Consider the following 21,425-nt stretch of genomic DNA (forward strand, 5'->3'; position numbering starts at 1 on the left):
TGGATAGGAAATTGAAAGCACTATTTCAGTGTGTATTTGAACTTCTGATTAGATGCTTTTGGGGATATTAAATCTGATGTGCCAATCACTGAGTGATACTTCTGGCTCAATAATATTAAAAAAAACCCAACACCCAAACAAAAAACCCAACTGCAACCCACCTCTACATCTTAGTTTTTGTACCTGGATTTTTAAAATTCTCTGAACTCCATTGGCATCTCAATTTGCAATTCAAACTATGGACATTATCAAGTTCTGAGGAAAGGGAAGGTGGGCGGTACAATTTTTGAGATTATTTGGCTTGAGACGTTCCTTGATAGAAAAAGCTATTTTTATAGTTTTTACAGTGGGTATTTTGATAGCAGTTACATACTGAATTACTGATTATTTTGTTTTCTCACTGTGCATATTTTGTAACCCCATCACACCAGGAGGTTTTTGTTTAGCCTAGTGCATAACAGTGTTCTCCATTTGGCAATTACTATTTAAATAGGTTTTTCTGGTCACCTTTATCTGATATTTGTTTTCAAGAAAGCTGTTTATATTTGCAGTATGTTAAGCATGTCCTTTATTCGAAGCTAAACACAGAAATGATAACTGATGATACTGAAGAACTAATGTTACTAAAACTAGAAATGGCAATGGACAGAAGCAGGAAGGACAGCTGTGTATTGCCTAGCCTAGATAGGTTTGCAGTTTTCCAATAATAGGAAAAATATGACAAACAACTGTAATTTCATAAAGGTATAATTTTGTAAAATCTAAAAGTAAGCTGTAAATGATAGAACTTAAGGTCTTTATCCAGTTGTTGATGATGAAACCCTGCTGACTGTTGCTGGATGGGCAGAGGTTGGTGGTTTTTTCAGTTTAATATGGGGTGCATATTAAACACATATTATAACACATGAGGTGACAGGACTAGCACCAAGAAGAATTTATAGATAAACAATAAGCATCTTGGCTAATAAAAACAAGAGGGTTTTATGGAGAATTTGCTAAATTGAATATCTTCCTTCCTGCCTAATCTTTGCCTCTAAACTGAAATAATACTGAGCAAAACCTGAATCTTAATTGTAGCTGTAATGGATCAGACATGAGCCAAATTAAGGCTTGTGTTTCAGTGCCCACCAAAGCTTTTCATATTTATTGTTGACAGTCTCTTGTTGTGTGGATTTCCAGCATGCCAGGGAAACATAAATCCTGGAGATTAAGGAAAGCTGATTCTCGAAAGAAGCCCGTGGGAGAAGGGTGGATGTTGATGTTTGGGACTCATTTTTAAAGCAGAATGTACAAATGTGTTTCAGCTTTAGGCAGCTCATGTGGAAGCCTGTGATGGGACTCTGAAGTACCTGGATGCGAATTACATATGCTTTGACCTTTCCTTACTTGAAAATGACTGTATGAGGGCTTTTGATCTAAAGATTTTATTTAAACTGGAATTAGAATAGTGAATTTCTTCATCTAGCAAAAACCTGAAGTGAGATTGAATAAAAATAATACAGGCTTCATAAACTAAACTTCCACTTCCCATTGCATCCTTTCAGGGCTTTCTTGAAGCCTGAGCATTCATTGACTTCTGGGGTTGTAGCAAACTCTGTGATCTCCTTGGGTCCTTACAAAGTCTCTCTTTTCGTATTATTATAGTATTGAGGTCTGCTCTTAAGAGCGACATAGTCCTTTGATTTGAGCTCTTCTGCCTCTGTTCCACTTACCTGCCTCTGCATTCTGGATTCTTGGACAGACCTTCCAGGGAAAGAACAAATGTTCTTTTGCTTCAGAAAATTATACCTGTCATTTGGGCAAAGCATACAGCAGCTTTCACTCTGCTGGTTATTTACAGCATTTTAAAGACATGTAGCATGTTCAGAAGCAGATAATTAAGGGGAATACCACTTTTCACAGACATAAATTGTGTCAGAGATAAATTTGGTGATTTTCCTGTCCTTTCCATGATCAGATAGTTTGTGGCCCTAGGAGCTTTTGCAGATTCTAAGCAAGATGCAACTTACAGAGTTGAGAGGGTGAGGTTGTGTGATACAGCAGGCAGCTGCCTTATTTCTACATTTCCTGATTCATTTTTTTCGGATTTTTTGTTAACCAGTATACATGCTTCTGAAGTCTAAACCCCCACACTGCAGCATTAGGCAAGCTTAACTATTATGGAATGTCTTTTTATGGGCACCTTATTAAAAAAATCTAAGCTATTTGAAGTACTACTTTCTGTTATTTAGGAATAAATAGAATACTATATTGATAAAACACTTCTTAAAAAGAGGTGGAAAATCATGGGAAGGTGATTTAATATTTTGGTCTCTTGAGGAAAGGAATTTTGTATTATTGGAAAAGATCCAGTGAATATGTGCTACTTTGCTGTAAAGACTGTAAGTGCATTATATACCAGCTTGGTTTTAATGTTGTTAATACCCTGAAAATACCTCTTTTTGAAGAAGTGAGAAGCTTACTTAGCACTGGAACTTAATTATGAATACCAGTGTTCATTCATGCTTTCATATGCATATTTTTATTCTAGTAACTCTGGTATTAAATTTATCCTTGTATAGTTTTCAAGTGTCTTGTTTAAAATGTGTTCCTCATTTGATAAATTATCTGATAATTTCTTTAACTCTTTTTCAGATCTTTGAAAGAATTTTGTTTATCTGGGCAATACGTCATCCAGCCAGTGGATATGTTCAGGGCATAAATGATCTTGTTACTCCTTTTTTTGTAGTCTTCGTTTGTGAATATATAGGTAAGATTTGTCTTAATACTGCATTATGGATTGGTACTGGTTTTGGAACAGCATCATGATTTTAATCTGAATAACAACTTGGATTAGCTAATCAAAGCATGATTTGATACATGAATTTCGTAGTTATAAATCTATATAGTTCTATTTAAATATATGCTGAGAAGCATTCAGACTGTAAGTAGCCAATGGAATTAAGGAATCTTTCAGATTTTTATTCTAAACAACCTCCCTCACCAACAAAAAGCAACCAAACAAAACCTTCTGTAGGAGTTGCAGACAGCATTCCTGTTTGTCTGAGCTGAAAGCAGAGGAAAGAAATACAATCTAGCATTTGCTTTCACCTTGATTTCTAGATAAGTGTTTACCACTTCTGATGCTCTTTTCTTCATAGGTGGTTGTAGTCTCCCTTTCTTTTTCCCTTCTAATTCACCTTTTTTAATGAAAACTTTAAATCGTACATATAAAATGAGCAGTTGTTAAAAAAAAAAAAAAAAAGCAAACAAACCCAACTTAACCCAACCAGCAACAACCAAAAAAAACCCACACCAAAACAAGAGAAAAAACTAAAATGCATCCAACAAGGAAAACTTTTAAATGAGTTGTGGGAAAATTAGAGGGAACCTATTGAACTGGATCTGTGGCTGAAAGAATGGCAACCTTGAATTAGGGACTGAAAATTAAGTCAGCAGTAATCAAGTTTCTCTGATTAAGAGCTCTGCTTTCCTGGGGCTCACAGCACTACTAACAATAGTAGCATGAACAGCTGTGTTTTTGTTGTGTTTACGGCCTTATATGTGAATATACTTTTTGAACGCTTTTACTTGGCAAACTCTATTAGTTAAATGCTTGTCTCTTACTACAATATATTTCCTATATTTAATTTATATATTAGTATTTAAGTCTTAAACATTAAGAGTATGGCTTATCATTAACAATAATTCGTTAATAATTTGAGTATAACTATGGATATAAAAGGTAAAGTTAAATAGTAAAAATGGCAGTGTTAATCTGTCTTGAATGAAAACTGTTTTCCTTGTATTTCTGTTTGTCAAACACACATACAATGAAAATACACAATGCTTATATGTGAACTTAAGTATCATGTTGTCTGGCTACTTCAGTGCAGCTGTTGTATATAGTGGATTCTTCCTCCCTTCTCTATGCAAGACACCCGTTGGTGTCTTAATCCAGACTGACTAGATGTAGTGAAGGACAGATTATCCTTGAGTAGATGATAGACTACCCATTTACTCATTTGCATGGCAACACCTCTGTTGCTTTGTTCATTTCTTGTTTCAGAGGGGGACATTTCATTGCCAAGCAACTAATGAGAACTGCTGCTTTCTCCCTAATCATCTCTTAAATAGGGTAGAGGCCTACTCCTGAGAGTACTTGCACTTTCTGCCTTTTACTCCCTCATTTGACAGATAATGAAAATCTTCTTAATGATCCTAGAACAGTAGGGTCTCTAGTAGACTTTAGGGTTGTTAATTGAAATAAGAAGTTCAAGTGAGATGTGATTAGAGAATTGATATTCCACGTTAAATAGACCATTTAATTAATATGGTAAATAAGTTTGTCTTTACCACCAACTTACATTTAGGGACCCTGGTGATCATTAATGTGTTTGTCAGTATTTTTTGTATTGGAGAGCTAAGTGTTCCAGTAGGTGTCTAGTGAAGAAAGACAATAAAAAACTAACAACCGTAAAAGATATTTTGCAACTGAAAATATATGAATTTCAAAAATCTGTATTTTAGAAACTCATTTAAAAGCCAATGTCTAAATATTAAGATAAATACTGAAATGAAGGTATTTTCTTCAATATATAGTAATGGTCCTGGCTAAGTGCTAACAGCAATTACCTCCCCCAGTGACATATAAAAACCTTAAGATTTGTCTTTAAATAGATTTTTTTTTTTGAGTCTGTCTAATAAATTGAAGTTACACTGGGTGATGTGTTCAAGTTAGAATGAACAAGAGTATGCATTTTACTTAAACTTGAAATAGGGATATTAAATTTATGAAGTACCTCAGAAATCCTGAGATCTATAATAAAATTATGGAAAGATTCGAAACTTGGACTATGAATTGTGCTTAAGCAATTTAGGTAGAAATAAATGCAGAATTGCAGAAGTTTCCTAGCAAAAATGATTAAGCTATTAGTGTATTTAATATTTACTCTACTAATACTCTGTATTTACCTTGGATTTTTACTCCAGATCTTATTTCTTTCGATGATTTTAAGTGAATGTTGGCTTGTACCTTAAGTTGCTTTGTCTATTGTTTTCTTTTAACTACCGATTTTTGTATTTTTCTCAATTTATTTGAAATCTTTGTGTTGCGGTTCTGAGTCGCGTCCTGATTCGTGCCGTTGAATGTGATAATGCCTTTTATTTTAGGTTCTATAATAAAAGAGGTTTGAAAGGTTTATTAAAGAGTAATAATAAATTATCATTAGCAGTACCATTAATAATCTGTGCTGATTAGGTCATCTGACAGTATATCCTGATAGTGATTACACACAGTTGCAGTTTTGTCAAATATTTTGATGGGAGGTTGACTACATCTGCCACAGAAAGCCATGTTTATTTTAGCCTTATGACAACTGAGAGAGCCCTTAATCCTTGATTTTGCGTAACAAGTGTGTGACATGTTTATTGTAGCAGTGGGAGTCTTTGTGCTCTGCTAAAGACATCTAAAAACCTTTTGGAAAAGTGTTGTTAAAGAACTTTAGAAGATACAAATGACATCTGAAGAAGTGATAATTTACTTTGCCCGGTAACATTTATTTCATTCAAATCTGAATGCCAAAAAGTAGGTTTGTGGGTCTTTTCCAAGTTCCAAAGTCATAGATGTTTTGATGGTTTAGTATGGACAGAGGTACCTCATTTCAGCGCATAGATTCACACAATTAGAATAGGTTGAGTGACTAAATGTAGGAATTGAATATGTTAAATGTCGAGAGCATTCTTTTAAACTTTTCAGCAGTGTAAGTACGATGAAAGCGTAATTTGGTAATGTCTCATTAGTTCTCTACTCTGAAATAAAACCAGAATACTGTAACATTTTCAGCAAGATAAAACTTTGTTGTCAAACCAAGCCAGGAAAGGCACAACCGCAATTAAAGAAAATTTTGGAGGGGGTAGGTGCTGGCCCCTGCTCGAATACAGTAGACTCAGATTAGGATTTCTGGTCTAAATTAGGAGGAGGAAGAATTTAAACCTTGGGTTTCTCATACAAGGTGATTGTGTAGGTCAATATGAACTTTTTTTTTTCTCCGTGAAAAATGCTAGATGTCTGTAATCTTATTCTGCCATAATATAACAGCTTCTTTGGAATTTCAAATGCTAGTGTACAAGAGAAATATTTTGTGCTTACATGTAACCTCCCACATGACATAGCACTGTTATAATGTGTTTTTAAAACAAATGCCTAATTCCTTGTGGACAGTTTTCCTGAAGACTCTGTATCCTTTTAGGATATTTATGTAGAAATTAATCTTGTCCATGTAGATGAAATTCCAGAAGCATTTTTGGTGTTAAGATACACAACATGACTGCTTACTGTTTGCTGATTTTTATATGGACAAGAATATTTTGCACTGGATTGCTAGTCCTATGTCAAGTTGCTGCACACATTACTCTCTTTATACACCTTCCTGTTGCTCTGAGTTCTCGTTGATCTACATAATTTCCAAATATTAAGTTGTGCTGCACACTTTCTTATGGTTTCTTGTTAATGGAGTCGGCTACGCTTCTCTGCATCTGCATTTCAGTAATTCACCAGGCCTTATGTGTATATTTAGAACTACAGAGAGGACTTGGATTTATTCACCATCCATAGAGATGAAAGCTCAAGAGAAGCACCATCACAATAAAGCTGCATGTCAGGCCATTGCCAAGTGGGATCACCCCTGGCAGTGTTGGATCAAGAGGAAATTAATAGTTAGTCAAGGGCAGAAAACTAGCACTGTCGTAGCACTTCATCTTATGTTGGATAAAGAATGTCAAGAAAAATGAAGCTGCTCAAGATGGGGATGGTGATTGAGATATTGTCTGCAACCTTGCAGTAGAGGAGCTGGAGACAATTTGAGGGTGCTTACAAGAACTCATGAACTGTAAACTTCGGAAAGAGGGGTCTTACCCTTGTAAGTGTTTTTCTTGCGATCTTAAATCTTTTTTGTAGAAGGCGTTAAACACAACTTCTGTTACCTGTTGTTTTTATAAATCAATACTGCCAAGACTTCAAGGAATAGTTATTCCATGCTCAAATCTTAATGGGATTGGGTTGAGATTAAGTCCCAGACCAGTGTTCCTGTGACAACATAAAGGTTTTTGGTCTTGGAAAAGCCAGTCTGTCTGTAGCTCCCTTGCTTCCCTTTCTTTCCATTCCCTCTCATGTCACAGGAAGTCTCCTTTTCCTTAAGATGAGATTTCACACTGGTTATAGCCTTCTTTTCTTCCTTTTCAGTATATCTTCTGCAAATTTGATCTAAAACTATTTGAGGCTATTTTTTTGTTTGTTTGTTTTTTTTTCTCTGTGGTTTGTTGAATGCTGTATCTAAAATTATTTCCGTAGTATAACTGGAGTAATGTTTCAGAGCATTGTGTCATGGCTGTATCTGAGGTAATTCGTCACTATTTATAAAAGATGAAAAAGTTATCAATTTAGTAGAGGTTTCTTTTTCAGAAAGAATTGTAGTTTATATACAATAAGTAGGTTTGTTTTCTGAATTTGTGAAATTCATTAAAACTGAATTTCAGAATGATGAAGCATAAGCCAGAGAGCATAGAGTATTAACCCACTGACTCCAGAGAGCTGCTTGAAGGCTTTTCCAATACTTCCAGGGTTAGAAGCTAAAATTTTGTTTAGCATGTATTATTTCCTTTACAAGACCAAGGTGAAGTCTTGAGATTACTCCTGCTATCAAATACGTAGACCTTTCTTATTCAGTTCTACCAATTCAATTGGAGTCCTTGGAAAATTAGGAATAGGGCTCGTGCATTGGGGTTTTCAGGAGATAAAGTCGAAAAGATTTAACATATTTGTAGTTCTTCTACTTAGAAGATACTGAGTGAAACTGAGGGAATGACGAATTGTTTTGATAAAATGGAAGTTGAACAAGGAGCTATAACTAGATGGACTGGATGCTTCTCTGCTTCCCAGGCCCTTCATGTGGTTGGAGACTGATAGAATCATCCCTGTTGTCTTCTCGTTTACCAGGAAAGAAATACTGGAAAATCTCCCAGGGTAGCTTGCCATGTGAGGAATTTCTTCAGTTAGAGAGATACGAAGGTTTTATTTGCGATTGTATGCTTTTGAACTTTTCTGATAATTTTAGCATTATACTTTGTAAAAAAAAAAGTAGTGTTTTAATGTTTTTTTGTTCAAATAAATACATTTTTTGAACAACACTGTATTAATGTTTTTAGTTACACATTTATTTGAAATGATTTATGAAACTTCTACGAATCAAATCCACATAAAAGCACTGACATAAAGCATAACTGACACTTTAACATTTTCTTGCAAGTTGTAAAAGTATGAAGAAAATATTTGCTCATTTTTTTTAAAACCACTGTAAAAATTGCATGAAAAAATATTGAAAATAATTTAAATCAGTCTTTTGTCACATAAAAATTCAATGCCACAAGTTCCATTTGATGACAATAAATTTTCTCTCCTCAATACAAATCACCAGTAATGTAGTTTCCACATACAAAGGTATATTTCAGTGCTGCTGCTTCATAATTTCCATGATGTTTTACAGTAATACTCATGACATCGGTGCAGTTAACCGAAATTCTCATAAACATGAACAATAGTTCATTAAATATTCTTTGAGAACTGGAACATTATCTGCGTGATTTGGGTGGGCAAGAAATGAAGAAAGCTTAAACAAAAGACTTTTGAATTAGAGTGTTGAAAATACTGAAGACCCAATTCCATCTTCTACATAAGTCCATAAGGTATCAAATGCATTTGTCTGTGAAAGTTCTGCAGAGATGAACTGCTTAGTGATCTGAAACTTTTGACTTACCCATCGATTCTCTTTAAAGCACTCTTTGCTTTCTCATACTATGAAACACTTAGTATATACGTACATATATGTAAAACTATATCATAATGCAGCAATTGTTCAGAATTATCTCACCTTGCTGTGAAATAACCACTCTTCACTTTTTCATTTTCTAGAAATATGTTCCCCCACACTCACCCTTTTGATGTGCCAATGTATTGTCCAGTGAAAGTATTTTGACAGTTGTGCAGAGTAGCTGAGGAGAGGGAGGACTGTGGTGAGTGTTTTAATTTGGTTTTACACGTTGATTCCTGCTTTAGACCATGGAAAAAGTGAAGAAGGTCCACAAGTAAATGGAGACCTGTCTTGTGCCTGTCCACGGTGCTGAGGACTCAGTGCTTCTGTACCAGCCTTGTGTGCCGGGTGACGATGCTGATTCTGACAGTGGGAAAGCAGCTGGAAATGATAGGTGCTGAAAGAGAGTCTATCAAGGTGTTTCCTAACTCGTTAGTAAATAGACTCTGTGGAGCTAAATAATTTTATCCTGTTTGTTTTTTATGGTTTGCCTTGTTCTACTTTATTTAGGAGCTCCCTAAGACCTCCTTATAGGTCTCATTTCCTCCTTACATCTATTGTTTTATACCACCTATCAGATTCCTGAGTTGGAAGTCAAACATTCTTTTCACATGGAAAGTACTAATTGCCCTATTTTTAAGTCACTGAAATTTTTAGACTCTGTTTATAGCCCTGGTGTAGGTGATCTTTGTGAAGAAGTGGTGTATTCTGAGAATTTGTAATCACTTTAAAATATATGCTTGTCCCTCTGGAATTCAGAAGGTGTTTTTTCTTTTTCCAATTTAAATATTTTTTAATTGTTGTATTGATAAAAATGACAAAGTTCGTGGTAAATTACATTGTATCAAAGGAGAGAAAAATACAGATCTAAATTTTAGTGCTTTAAAAAACCCCTTAGCACTCTTTTGAAGCATTTGACTAGACTGTATTTTTGAATTGTTCATTTGCTTTTATATATGTCTCACTTAAGAAAAATGAACCATTCACAGTCTGAGCACTTTTCTTTATTAACATGTAATGTAGTTTTTCAGGCCTAATTGGGCAAAGAAATCTTAGTGTTTTACATCCTTCTATCCACTTCAATCAAGAAGGAGAATCCATGTGAGAATAACTAGCAGTGGATTGTTTGAATCATTTGTCAGCTAGCAGTGCGTGCCATAGCGTACTCCTGTGTCTAGGTTTGGTTAATAAAGTAGTATATTTGGAGGCATTGCAAACAGAACTGTAAGGAAAACATGCAGAGTATTAAGAGGACATCTCATGCTTAGTTTATGAAGGGTTAGGCAATGAGAGAGCATGAAGGAGGGCAAATGTCTGCAGGACTTGTGAAATGGAGGAGAATTGATTAATGGGGGCCGGTGAACTATAAATTACTTTTAATATTTTGATTTTTTTTGTGTGTGTGTTTGCATCTTTATTTTAATTATTAACCTGGACAAATGTCGTCTTTATCTTTCAGAATGACTTGCTGAAATATTAATTTTTGAGTTTCAGTTTGGCTAATTCTGTAGTGAGTACTTTGTTCCGGCTTAGAGTTATAGAACTATTTCAATTAAGGAAATGTAGTTATAATAGTCAAAGCCCTAATGAATATAGTTGAGCTTTACCCAGGTATGCACTTTGTGTGTGGTTTGCCAACGACAGCAGGTTTGCCTGCTGTTTTTCCCTAGTTGCTTAAACTACTGGAAGTCAGTGATGGCATTCGGTATCAAACATATGAGTGAATTTGTCTGCATAAGCTCTCTCTTACCCTGCTTTGGTCAAAATGAGGTGATTTACTTATTTAATTAGCGGATTTTTAGCTAATTGTACCAACCCAATTAGTGCTACTGGCATTTCTTGGAGTGAAGTAACCTTCAGAAGGTGTTAATAATGAGCAGCTGAGCACAGATCTACGAGTAACTATTTGGTGTAATTGGGTGATAGTATATTGCTGCATATATTTTAGTTGTTAATGTATTTGATTCCCAGCAAAGGCTTAGAACTGTGGGAGCTGGATTACTGTATGCTATAAAATTTTTCTTCTTTCAGATCCTATTTGCTGTTTGCAGAGGTCAGTGTACTCTGCCTGTCCTGCCTTCATTTCACTGCTCTTTAAACTTAACAGTGGAGCTGCATATTGAGTATTTCCAAATCCATTTTAGTTGGACAGAAAAGGTTTTGCTTGCCATGTGCTTGGATCACACAGCTGAACCAGGGCTTGCTGCTGTCAACATGGTTGGCTTTGCTTTGCATTCCCAACCCCAAATACACGTTCCTGTCCTCTCTCTTTGGACAGCATTGGCTTTTCTCTGGCACAGTGGATCAGTTCAGCTAAACTGGCAGGAAATTAGTGCCATAATAAAATGAAAAATTTAATTTTCAGCTCTGACCTTGGGGATCAGAGATGAATGTCAGTTCTGGTGTGGGGAGAGGAATGTGTTAAGGAGGGAGTAGTAAGATCCAAGTCTAATACCAGGTAGCTCTTAGACTGCTTTAGCTGTGTTATTAAACTGCACACTTGTGATAAGTCTTTGTGAATTCCACCTTTTTTTCACTTTGCAAGTTAGAGAGCACTTATAAAAGCATCTCAACAGACAGAAGTAGGGTATGGTAATTTCCTTTTCTAGTATTTTTACTTTCTAATATTGTCTTCTTATAATAGTACTGTTTTACAAAATCAGTCCTTCACTACCTCTGTGTTTCAGTTTTGATTTCACTCTTTTCAATATGCTGTCAAATTTACGAGGTAGTTATAACTTCATCTGAAATGCTGGATGCATGGTTGCAGCCAATAGACTTCTCGGAGAAAGATTCGAGACTGACTGAACAAGTTTTTATCAATAATTGTGGTAACCAAGCACTGTGAATATAAGTTTTCTAGTTACCAGTTTCAACTTCAAGGCTAAGTTATTAAAAAAAAAAATCTACACTTTTTTAGGCTATGTTGCCTTTCTTTGCTTATCATGTGTGTTTTTAATGTTACTTCTGTCATGTTTTCTGTACTTGGAATGTTTTTAAAAGTAGTTCCATAGATCTTTGTAACAAAATTTGTATTGTATTGATGGGTTGGAGAAAATAACATCATCATGACTCACATTGAAACAAAATTAAGTTGTTGAAAATCCATTTGCATAACCACACAAATTGCAAAATGGAAGTTCTTATTCTCATGAACTGGCACATATTGCATGTTTGAATAAAGTGTGGGCTGTGATAAAATGTTGTCTTTAATTTCATTACAGAAGTATAGTAGTGATAGTGCTGAGCATTTAGCTCATAAATGTGTGTTAGCAGAGAAAGTAGGATGTATCCTCAGCTTCACTATCTGCTAGAGAAAAATAACTTATTTTAACTAAAACATTTCTGTGGATACTTTTCAAAAGGTTTCTATCTGTTTGAAGTGGAAGATGTCTAATTAAAGTGAGATTTCTCTGGCTGCTGTTAGCAATTGCTGTCAGAAGTGAAAAAGAGATATTAAGATTATCCTAGTTAGTATATCTAACAGCTTAATTGCCTGTTATTTTTAGTTTTCTGAGAGAAAATTAATATTTTGAGTAATGGTATTAATTGCATGTAGAGTCTTATGAGTTCAGGTTTTTTTTAAAGAAAAGGAAAGAAAAAAACCCAAACCCTGAAACTTTAGGTCTATTAGACTTTCAGATGTTTTTAGGCTTTTAAATAGTCCTCAGTGAAAGGACAATACATAACTAAAGCATAGATTCTTGCGTGTTAATACTGAATGGAAGAACAAAACCAAAACAGTACGTAAATTATATGTGAAAGATGCCTGTGGGGGAAGAAAATCGTTAACAGGGAGTCTGTTATGTGTTGATATGAAACTTAAAATATTTGCAATTTTATATGTTAGTAGAGTCAGGGATGTCAGGATTCAGCTCACAAAGCCAAAGCACCAAGTGTGTTTTAAGTCCTGTAACACAGAGAAGGAAAACCTCAAAACCCAGAACCTGTTGGAAAATAAAGTAATAATACTTCACTTTTACTTTTAGATGAACTTCTCTGTTGTATTTATTCTGTCTCTACTATCACTGTTTGCATCTAATTTGAAACAGTTTGCTTTCTGTTTTCAAAGTGTAAAGTAGACTCTACTAAATCTTAATAGAATTATTGCATCATTTTATAACATTACTATTTGCGATCTAGATATTCATGGTACCTTTTGACTAATCAAAAAATTTTTCAGGTAATGTTTTCTCTGAGTTTTATAGTTCTGAACTGTTATATATTCAAGATACTTTTGTGGACAAATTATCAAAATATAATTCAAGATGACAGTTTGGTTTAAATTTTTTCTCATGAGCTTTTATTTGATAAATAAGAGAGGTACATATTTGCTGAAGTTGTTTTTCGTTTTACTTTGGAAAGTATTTGCTCTATTCCTTGGTATTATGCTAATTTTGCAGTGTCCTAAAACAAACTAAAAGAATATATTTGTCTAAAACCAGTTCTTCATTGTAATCTCCCTGATTTATCTGGTTCAATTTGAGCCAATTTTTATAAATAAAGACGTATAAAAGGAAATATACTTTCACCTATTTTGAAAGCTATTCATAACTTTTGTTGTTCAGAGTCAAATTAAATATGGTAGTACCAGGAACAGAAAAGTTAGACAAAATTGTAAGTAGTAGATTTGTACTAAGAGCATGCTTGAGGTTACTTGGGTACTTCAGATTTAACCAGGTAAATGATTTCTTGTGAATATACCTTCACAGGAAAACGATGCTATACTAATATGTAGCTTTTCCTTTCTTTGGGAGAAGAGAGAATAAAGATCTGTAATCCCCAAACTTCCCACCCCTTTTTTTTTTTTTCTCTTTTCTGAATGTCAGCATTATTTTGCATGACTTTGAATAAAAGGAAAGGACTTTCATGTAATTAAGAAGAAAATATCTGAGTGGTTCAGACTTGTCATATTAGAAAATGCTCTTCCCTTTTCAGAGTAGCATCAATGTACTAAGTTGGTGTGCTCTGAGTCCCAAAGCTGTCACTTTAACCTACCTAAATAAGTATTTCAAAGCAGTGATATATCTAATTATCATACTGCAGTATCTTCATTGGAAGTGTAGTAAGCAACAGTCTCTGTATTTTTGATACGTGTTCTGGTGACAAGCTTTAGAAAAAAGTATCTGAAGAGATGAAGAAAGATTGGCTATGGATAAAAGCTGTAAGAGCAACTCTTGAAGAAGCAAACACTAGCTCAAAGATTAAAATAAGTGTCAGATGGAGGATTTATCAGACTTAACAATTTCTGTTGGCTGGAAGTAATTACTTACAGGTACCACTGCTTGAATTCATTGTTTTTATCTTAAAAATGCTGCTGTATGTAACTGGCTTTCTTGTTAAATAGAGAATTAAATGAAAATATTTGATCTTTTTCTTTGTTGGCATAAGATAGTAACTGAAAAAATGGCAATTACCATTTCATTTTTTTGAATCATTTATGTCCATAGGCATAGAATTACCATCATCTTCCTACTCTTCCTAACATAATATCTTGTTATGGTACAAAAATGTCTTACTTCTCTTAGCGCAAAAATAACTGGATTCTATTCCCTTAAATTTAACATCTTCCTGTTATCTGTTCTTCTGTTCTGTGAATTATTGTGGCTGGGGGTATCTGCAGGTGGGGTTTGAGGTTTTGGGTTGTGTGGTGTGTAGTTACATTACTATGTATGGCCCCACCTCCATTTGTTTTTCATAATAAAGCTGTGGTGTGAAGGCTTTTTTGAAAAGCAGAATCAAAATGTGAAAATAGAAAGGAATTTATAAGCCCAGGAAGTTTCGGATTACTATCGTGGTTTTTCTCTTTAGAGGAACAGCAAGGTAGGGACTTGAAAGTTAGTAATAAAAATTTCTTCAATCGTATCGGTGTCAGGAAGCCGATCAGAGAATCAGAAAGTCTGACAGGGGTGTGAAGGGAAGCTCCGATATGGCACCCTGAAGCAGGGGAGCCTTGTGGGTTCTTTCCTTAGATGTTTCCTTTGAAGAAATGTTCCAGACCCTCTCTTATGGACAGAATCAGAGGAATTCTTTTGAAATTTTGCTATAAGAGATGTATGGAACAAATCTCTAAATTAATAAGAAATTTCTGAAGTCAAATGGGACTAATCAAAAGTTTATAACAAAATTAATCTTTCTGTAATATGGTAATATCTCTTTGTAGACCATGAAAGCAACTTTTGTGTCTGTAAACTTGTCTTGTGTTCTTCTCCCTAATAAATCAGTTCGCGTGACAAGATAGATGTTCATCCTACACAGCGTGCTTTGCTGCTTTCCCGACTCTATGGTTTAAACACACTGAGACATTCATCCAGGTTGAGTTACTCAGTGTGCAGCCTTCTGTGTTTTACTAGAGGAAGTCTTCAAGACTTTTAAGTGTCATTAATTTAATTTTATATTGTGTTTAAACACATGAGTTATAAATATGCTGAGGTAACTTAATTATACTACTTTGACCTCTATTTCTGCTGACTGGTAGAGCAGAATTGCTTCTTAGACTGCAGATTCTCTGCTGTCTCTGTTCTTCCTGAAAGTTTATTCCACATCATTTTACTAGTACCAGGCATTTCTGTTCTCTCCAAGAAAGACTGTGAGGCCATAACAGTCACTCTATTTTCTATCTGATTTTTTTTTTTTTTAAAGCAATGTTTCCTGTCAGGCTGGTGGTACTGTGGAACAGGCTGCCCAGAGCAGCTGTGGATGCCCCGTCCCTGGCAGTGTTCAAGGCCAGGTTGGACAGGGCTTTGAGCAACCTGCTCTAGTGGAAGGTGACCCTGGTCATTGCAGGGGAGTTGGAATTAGGTGATCTTTAAGATCCAACCCAAACTTGTGTTCTGCTTTAAATACCTTGGGTAGTTTAGAGGCTTAATATGGATTTTTTTTTTTCTGGCCTCAATTATGGGTCCAACTGTACTCTATCTTAAACATTATTTTACATTTTCATAAGAAAAAACAAGCTCAAAAATTTGCTGGTGGTAGTCAGAATAAATAAGTCAGAACTAGTCTTTTCTGTTGATTTCTAAGTATTTCAGGTCTTCAGCTCTCAGATTTGTCTGTTAAGTCACAGTTTGTTTATATTATTCAAGTATTGACTTCTAGCTCTTCTGTTTGTTGTTGTGTTGTTTTTTTTCTTCTCTCTGAGGTATGCTAAAGAGTACTTGAGGAAAAAAGATTTTTATTCCCCGTGTATGCAAAAAAATCTGCTACCAAAAGTCCTATTGTAGTACATAGATTGGTATGTTTAAGCATATAAATGTGATTTTAATTGTGGATTTTAATTATCTATTTTAAAAGTTTGTTTTGCATTTGTATGTGTATTTCTAATTTTTTAAATGCATCTATCTAAAGAAGACATGATGCTTAAAGCACACTCTCGTAATTTAAAAAATTAAACGAGTTTGATAATATGAATGTTACCTTAAAAATAATACATTTCTTTTAAGTTTGATATACCTTTTGTGGTTTATATTGTCTCAGTTTTGAAGGCAATTAAGAAGCTAATAGACTTGCACTGTGAGGAAGTCTTGAGAGATTAGTGAAAGGTGTTTTATTTGAAACTACAACCTGGAGATCTTGGATCATGGGAATAAATGGAAAACAAGATCTTGAATAATGGTAGGAACAGTAAAATGAAATTGAAGAGAAACAGAAAGATTCTGCAGGTGTAAAAATGAAAGAACTGTGAAGAAGGCAAAACTTAATTACAATTAATGTAACTAGGGGAGAGACAAGTATTCCAACGGGAACTGCATATTTAGTTCTGGTGTGTGCATTCGTTTTACTCTCCCCATGGTTTCCATACAGTTATAATGAATGTTCATCTTTCTATAGTGAAGCAGCACAGAGGTAGTTGTACTTTCAGATCTAAATCTTCTCGAGCATGCTTTCCAGCAGACTGGGAAATTACTTTTAATGGCTTTTGGCATCCAAATATCACGACTATGTGTGTTTATTAGGAAGTAACTCACAGGAAGAAAAAGCTAAAAGAGCAAGAATTACTTTAGTAATGATAACATGCTGTACAAATGTCAGGAACCTAACATTCAAATACTGTTGTATAGATCAGTAGCATCTCAAGCTCTGAGAGAAGGTTTTCAACTTAGGTGTATCAGCACTTTAAAAATAGTTGTAAACAGCTTTTTTTGTCTTATTTTCAGGGAGATATGTGGTTAGTTACAGATTTCAAACCAATTCAGATACAGTTGTCAGAGGTTTGTATGCTGAAACTCAAATTTGTATAGGATTTGCTTGTAGCGTAAATGCAAACCTTTTTTTAATCATAGTAGTCATAAAGTAATTCATCAATATGGGATTTTTTTTTTACTTGTTTTTAATTTGGAAATCTGAATTTTTAAATTTCAACTTTAAGCTATGGAAAACTAATTATAAAGCAGAAGTAAAAAGTTAAGTACTTAAGCACAATAACCAAAAAAAAAGAAGAAATGTGCAGGTTTTTTTGCAAAACAATTTTTCTTCTGTATATTTTAATTGCCTTATTTTGTAGAAATTGAAAATGTTTAATGCTTTTATTACACATTAGTTTTAATAAAAAACAATACTTTTAAAAAATGTATTGACTTATGAGTTGTATTGTCATCAAAGACATTTTTGAACTGATTTGCATGTTCTGTCTTTAGTTTATTATGACAAAAAGAGTTTACTTTGTTACGGTACAACTGCAATTTAAACACACTACCTTTCTTACAGTAACATAAGGGAAGAAAAATAAAGAAACCATAGTCCTATTTTTGAGCAGATGGAGAAGATTTTTTTTCTGAGAGGTTCTACCATGCGATAGGATTGTTTCTTTATCTTAATTATAAATACCCTATGTGAAAATATGACAATCTTATGAATAAAGCAAGCCTTGTAGCTTTTTTTGCCATGGATGCATATATAGCTGTTTCATTGAGAAATTGTATATCACAGCAGATTAAGATAGTAAAGGACTCCTCTCAACAGTTGAGCAATATAAGTAGTTTTGCCTGTGCAGTCACAGTCCATTCTCCTCAAAAATGCTTCTTTTAATTCAATATATGCAATTCAAGCCAAAAGTGCAAATAATGGATGGTACTTATGTTCTTTTGTAAATAGGACAAGAAGTCTGTAAGGTGCATTTCTTTCTTATTAGCTCTGAATGACACGGGAGGTTACAAAATAAGGAAGCATGTCATTTTGGTTAAGAAATTTGGCCAATATTGCGTAGTTTGGATTTGCATCAAACTGCCATGATCATAGGCTTGTTTGTATGATGTCCCTGAAGAACAGTTCTTTCCCCTGCCATCCATTTTTCTTTGACAATTTATTTAGTTATTCAGTTCAATGACAACAATAGGTTAAAATAAAAATTTCTTCATGAGTGGATGATTTTATGCTTATATAGTTACTGTCATATGTAAATGGTTCCTAAGCTTACTTGACAGTGGTGAATTTTGCAGTTTTTCATCACTGAAAAAATTAAACTTCTGTGTGTGTTTTTGTTGTTTTTTTTCTTTGTTTTTTTTTGTGGTTTTTTTTACAATTTGTTTATTTATGTACAATTTCTTGGATATTTTTTCTTTTATATTTATCGAAGTTAAAGTTGAAGCTTTTGCCAGGTTAACTTATCCATGTAATGTATATTAAACATATTACTGTTTATGGGATTGTTCAAATGAGTTCTCTTTGCCTACTTTTTAATATTAAGTGATTACATGCAAGACAATTTTTTTTTTGGTAGTTTGAGGTGAGAAGTATTACTTTTCAGTGCTTTTAAAATTCACCATTGTAGATATACAGACTGGGTTTTTTAACCTTTTAAATACATTTTTGCCTTTAATGCAGCCTTTTTTTCCCTGTCCAATAAATAATTTCTAATCTACATTCATTTATAGATTCATTTTTGAAGGCTCCTCCATTTAAAAAAAATATGGTGCTAGAGTGACTGTCTCTAAAATAGCCCTGTTATCAATCCCAGACCTTAACCCAGGCCAGACCTGTGTTCCTGAGGCTTGCTTTAGACTTATTGGACCCCCCTGTGGTTTATTCTTACCTCATTCTTGCTCTTTGCGCACTGCTTGTTTGTGTGTATGCACATGCCTATGCTTGATGCTTTAAAAAAATTAAATGATAAGCACAAACTAGATAATTAAAAAATGTGGTTTGGGAGACATGTTCAACTTTAATCTTCCATTTTCTATTCTCCAAGCACCTTTTGGATTTCTCAGGAAACTCCCTTATCAGGCATCCTAAGAAAATGCTCATCAGCATCCTGTGCTCATTGTGCATATTTGATGGTAATTACTAGTCCCGTAATTTGGTATCACATGCACTGCCTCACCCTGGCAATCTGTTTTGGATGACAGCAGCAAACCTATTGAAGTGATTACTCTGAGAAGAATTTGTGCTGAGTGTCGTGTTCTTCGTTGTTGCTAAAATACATTTTTAAGAAGAGCTGTCATGTGCTTTGAAGACTCCTGTTTCACAGTAGTGTCATACTCAAAGATGTGGCTTGTACCTTTTTTTCTAAATGTAAGCTGAATTTATTGGCCAGATTTCCCACCTGTGTAAGAGTTTGCCAGTCTTGTGTTTAACATCATACAAGTTCTGTGGTTCAAAGACCTGTTGGTGCCACCTGGTTTACTTAGTTCTCTTTCCTACCCTATTTTGGTCGTAGAATTGTTGAAGTATTAAAGTTATTTTTCATCTTTATCATATCTGAATTGTTGAGCTGTAATCTCAGTTGTCTGCTGCCCAGGGGGAACCGATATCTTTTGTTTCAATTTACAACATGAGCTGAGAACTTCCCTATTTTTCAAGTAAATGTTTCACTCTTAAAAGCAGGCCTGTTTCTGTGTAAATATGTGCAGTGGGTTATTAATAGGAATTAAGGGCAAGTTCTGGACTACTTAGTGTGTAGGGATGAAAAAAGCCATTAAAATCTAGCCTGGAAAAAGCCTGAGTAGAAAATCTTACTGGCAAGCGTGTAGGCGCACTGAAGGAAGTCTCTCAATGATTTACTGAGTACAGCTATGCAGAATCTGGAATTAGAGAATAAGTACATGAAGTTTTTACTCTCTTGTGATAGAACAAATTGAGAGTACTTGCAGGGTCATAGATTAATTGTGATGAGCATAAAAATTAGGTCAAAGTAATCAAGTTTACACCGTTTTTGTATATGGTCATTTACCTTGTTCTCCAGGTCAAAGGAGATTATAACATTCTCAGTGTGCAGTAAAATTATTTAGAGAATCAGTATTAATGAAGTAAAATGAGTAATGTTTAAAACATCATTCTTATACTGATGTATAAAGAAATTTTTCTTGCTTCCTATTGCATCTTAAGGAAATTGTGGCAGATCAACTGAAAACAAGTGTAAGATTATTAACAGTGTTAAAACAGACAAGTCAACAATACATTGTGTGTGTGAGAACATGACTGGTAATAGGGGAATATTTGAATTGCAATAAGGTCATGTTTACCTAAGCCTGGGCTGATGAGATGATTGAGGTTTTTCTTTTTTTTTTTTTTTCAATTTTACCTTTGTGACTGCAGTATCACAATGAAAGGGTAGTTTTACTTCAGTGATTAATCCTTAACAGCTCAAAAGCTATTTCTTTCAGATAAATATCTAATTAGGGGTTTTTCATTGAGAGATATTGATGTGGTTATATACATATTTAATTAGGTATTTGTTATTGAAAGAATTTACATTCAAATGCTCTATTATGTCCTGATCCCCTTAGAAAAACATTGCCTTAGTGCAGCAGTGACTGAATACCTGTTTCATAAGGCTTTTTGAAAACTGAGTTTGAAGTGGAATACGTAAGATTTTCTAGATGTGGAAATATTGCTGCGCACCTCTGTGTGCAATCATATGCTTATAGTTTCATAGTTTCTATACTTAGCTGGTAACTTTTCGGTTAGGTCTGTCTGAAGATACAACTTCTAAAGTAGATTACAACAAAGTAAACTTCATACAGACAAGTACCTGTGCATATACAGTCAGAATGGTTTCCTTGCACCTCTGCAAGACCTATGTATAATTCGGACTTGAAATATGTGATAATACTTTTAGATGAGAGATACATTTACACAAATTAGTGCTAATAGAAGAACAATTTTAAGATGTTCAGAGAATTAACCTGGTGTTTATGTGTAATATTTTGTATATTGGGTGTATGTAAAGAACAATCATTTTATTGATGATCTTTCAGTCTGTTTTGGACTTCAGCACTGGATCTTTTTTACACCATCATTCCTTTCATCCCCTACCTCCCACTCCAGTGAGTTCATCTGAATTTTGTCTGATTCTGAGTGCTGAGAAACCATTTCAAGATGAAAAAGCTGAAATTAAAACATTAATAAGCCAATTAAATGTCTATTTCGTTAAAAATTAGTTTTCTTTGAAAGAATGTAAGCTATATTTAACAGAGGTATTTTTATATGACCTTGCTTAGTGTAATGTTGTAGTAAAACTATCAAGTTTTTTATTAATTTAGTTCCCACTTTATAAAGACTGAAAATTGGTGTTGGTGTAATAAACAGGTTTAGCAAAATTCTGAATGCAGGTTGCCTTTTTCTTTGCATTTGAAAACATAG

At 34.3% G+C, this 21,425-nt stretch overlaps 1 protein-coding gene across 3 annotated transcripts in view; it reads left to right on the forward strand.

Moving 5' to 3' along the window:
- TBC1D22A (TBC1 domain family member 22A) overlaps nt 1–21,425 on the forward strand; it is a 164,505-nt gene that overhangs the window by 36,596 nt on the left and 106,484 nt on the right. For all 3 annotated transcript variants that reach the window (XM_065657979.1, XM_065657988.1, XM_065657994.1), the window contains exon 8: nt 2,635–2,749. In XM_065657979.1, the coding sequence (XP_065514051.1) occupies nt 2,635–2,749 (115 nt within the window). The remainder of the gene's footprint in view (nt 1–2,634; nt 2,750–21,425) is intronic.

This window comes from Caloenas nicobarica, chromosome 1 (assembly GCF_036013445.1).
Source record: "Caloenas nicobarica isolate bCalNic1 chromosome 1, bCalNic1.hap1, whole genome shotgun sequence".
NCBI classification, from domain to species: domain Eukaryota; kingdom Metazoa; phylum Chordata; class Aves; order Columbiformes; family Columbidae; genus Caloenas; species Caloenas nicobarica.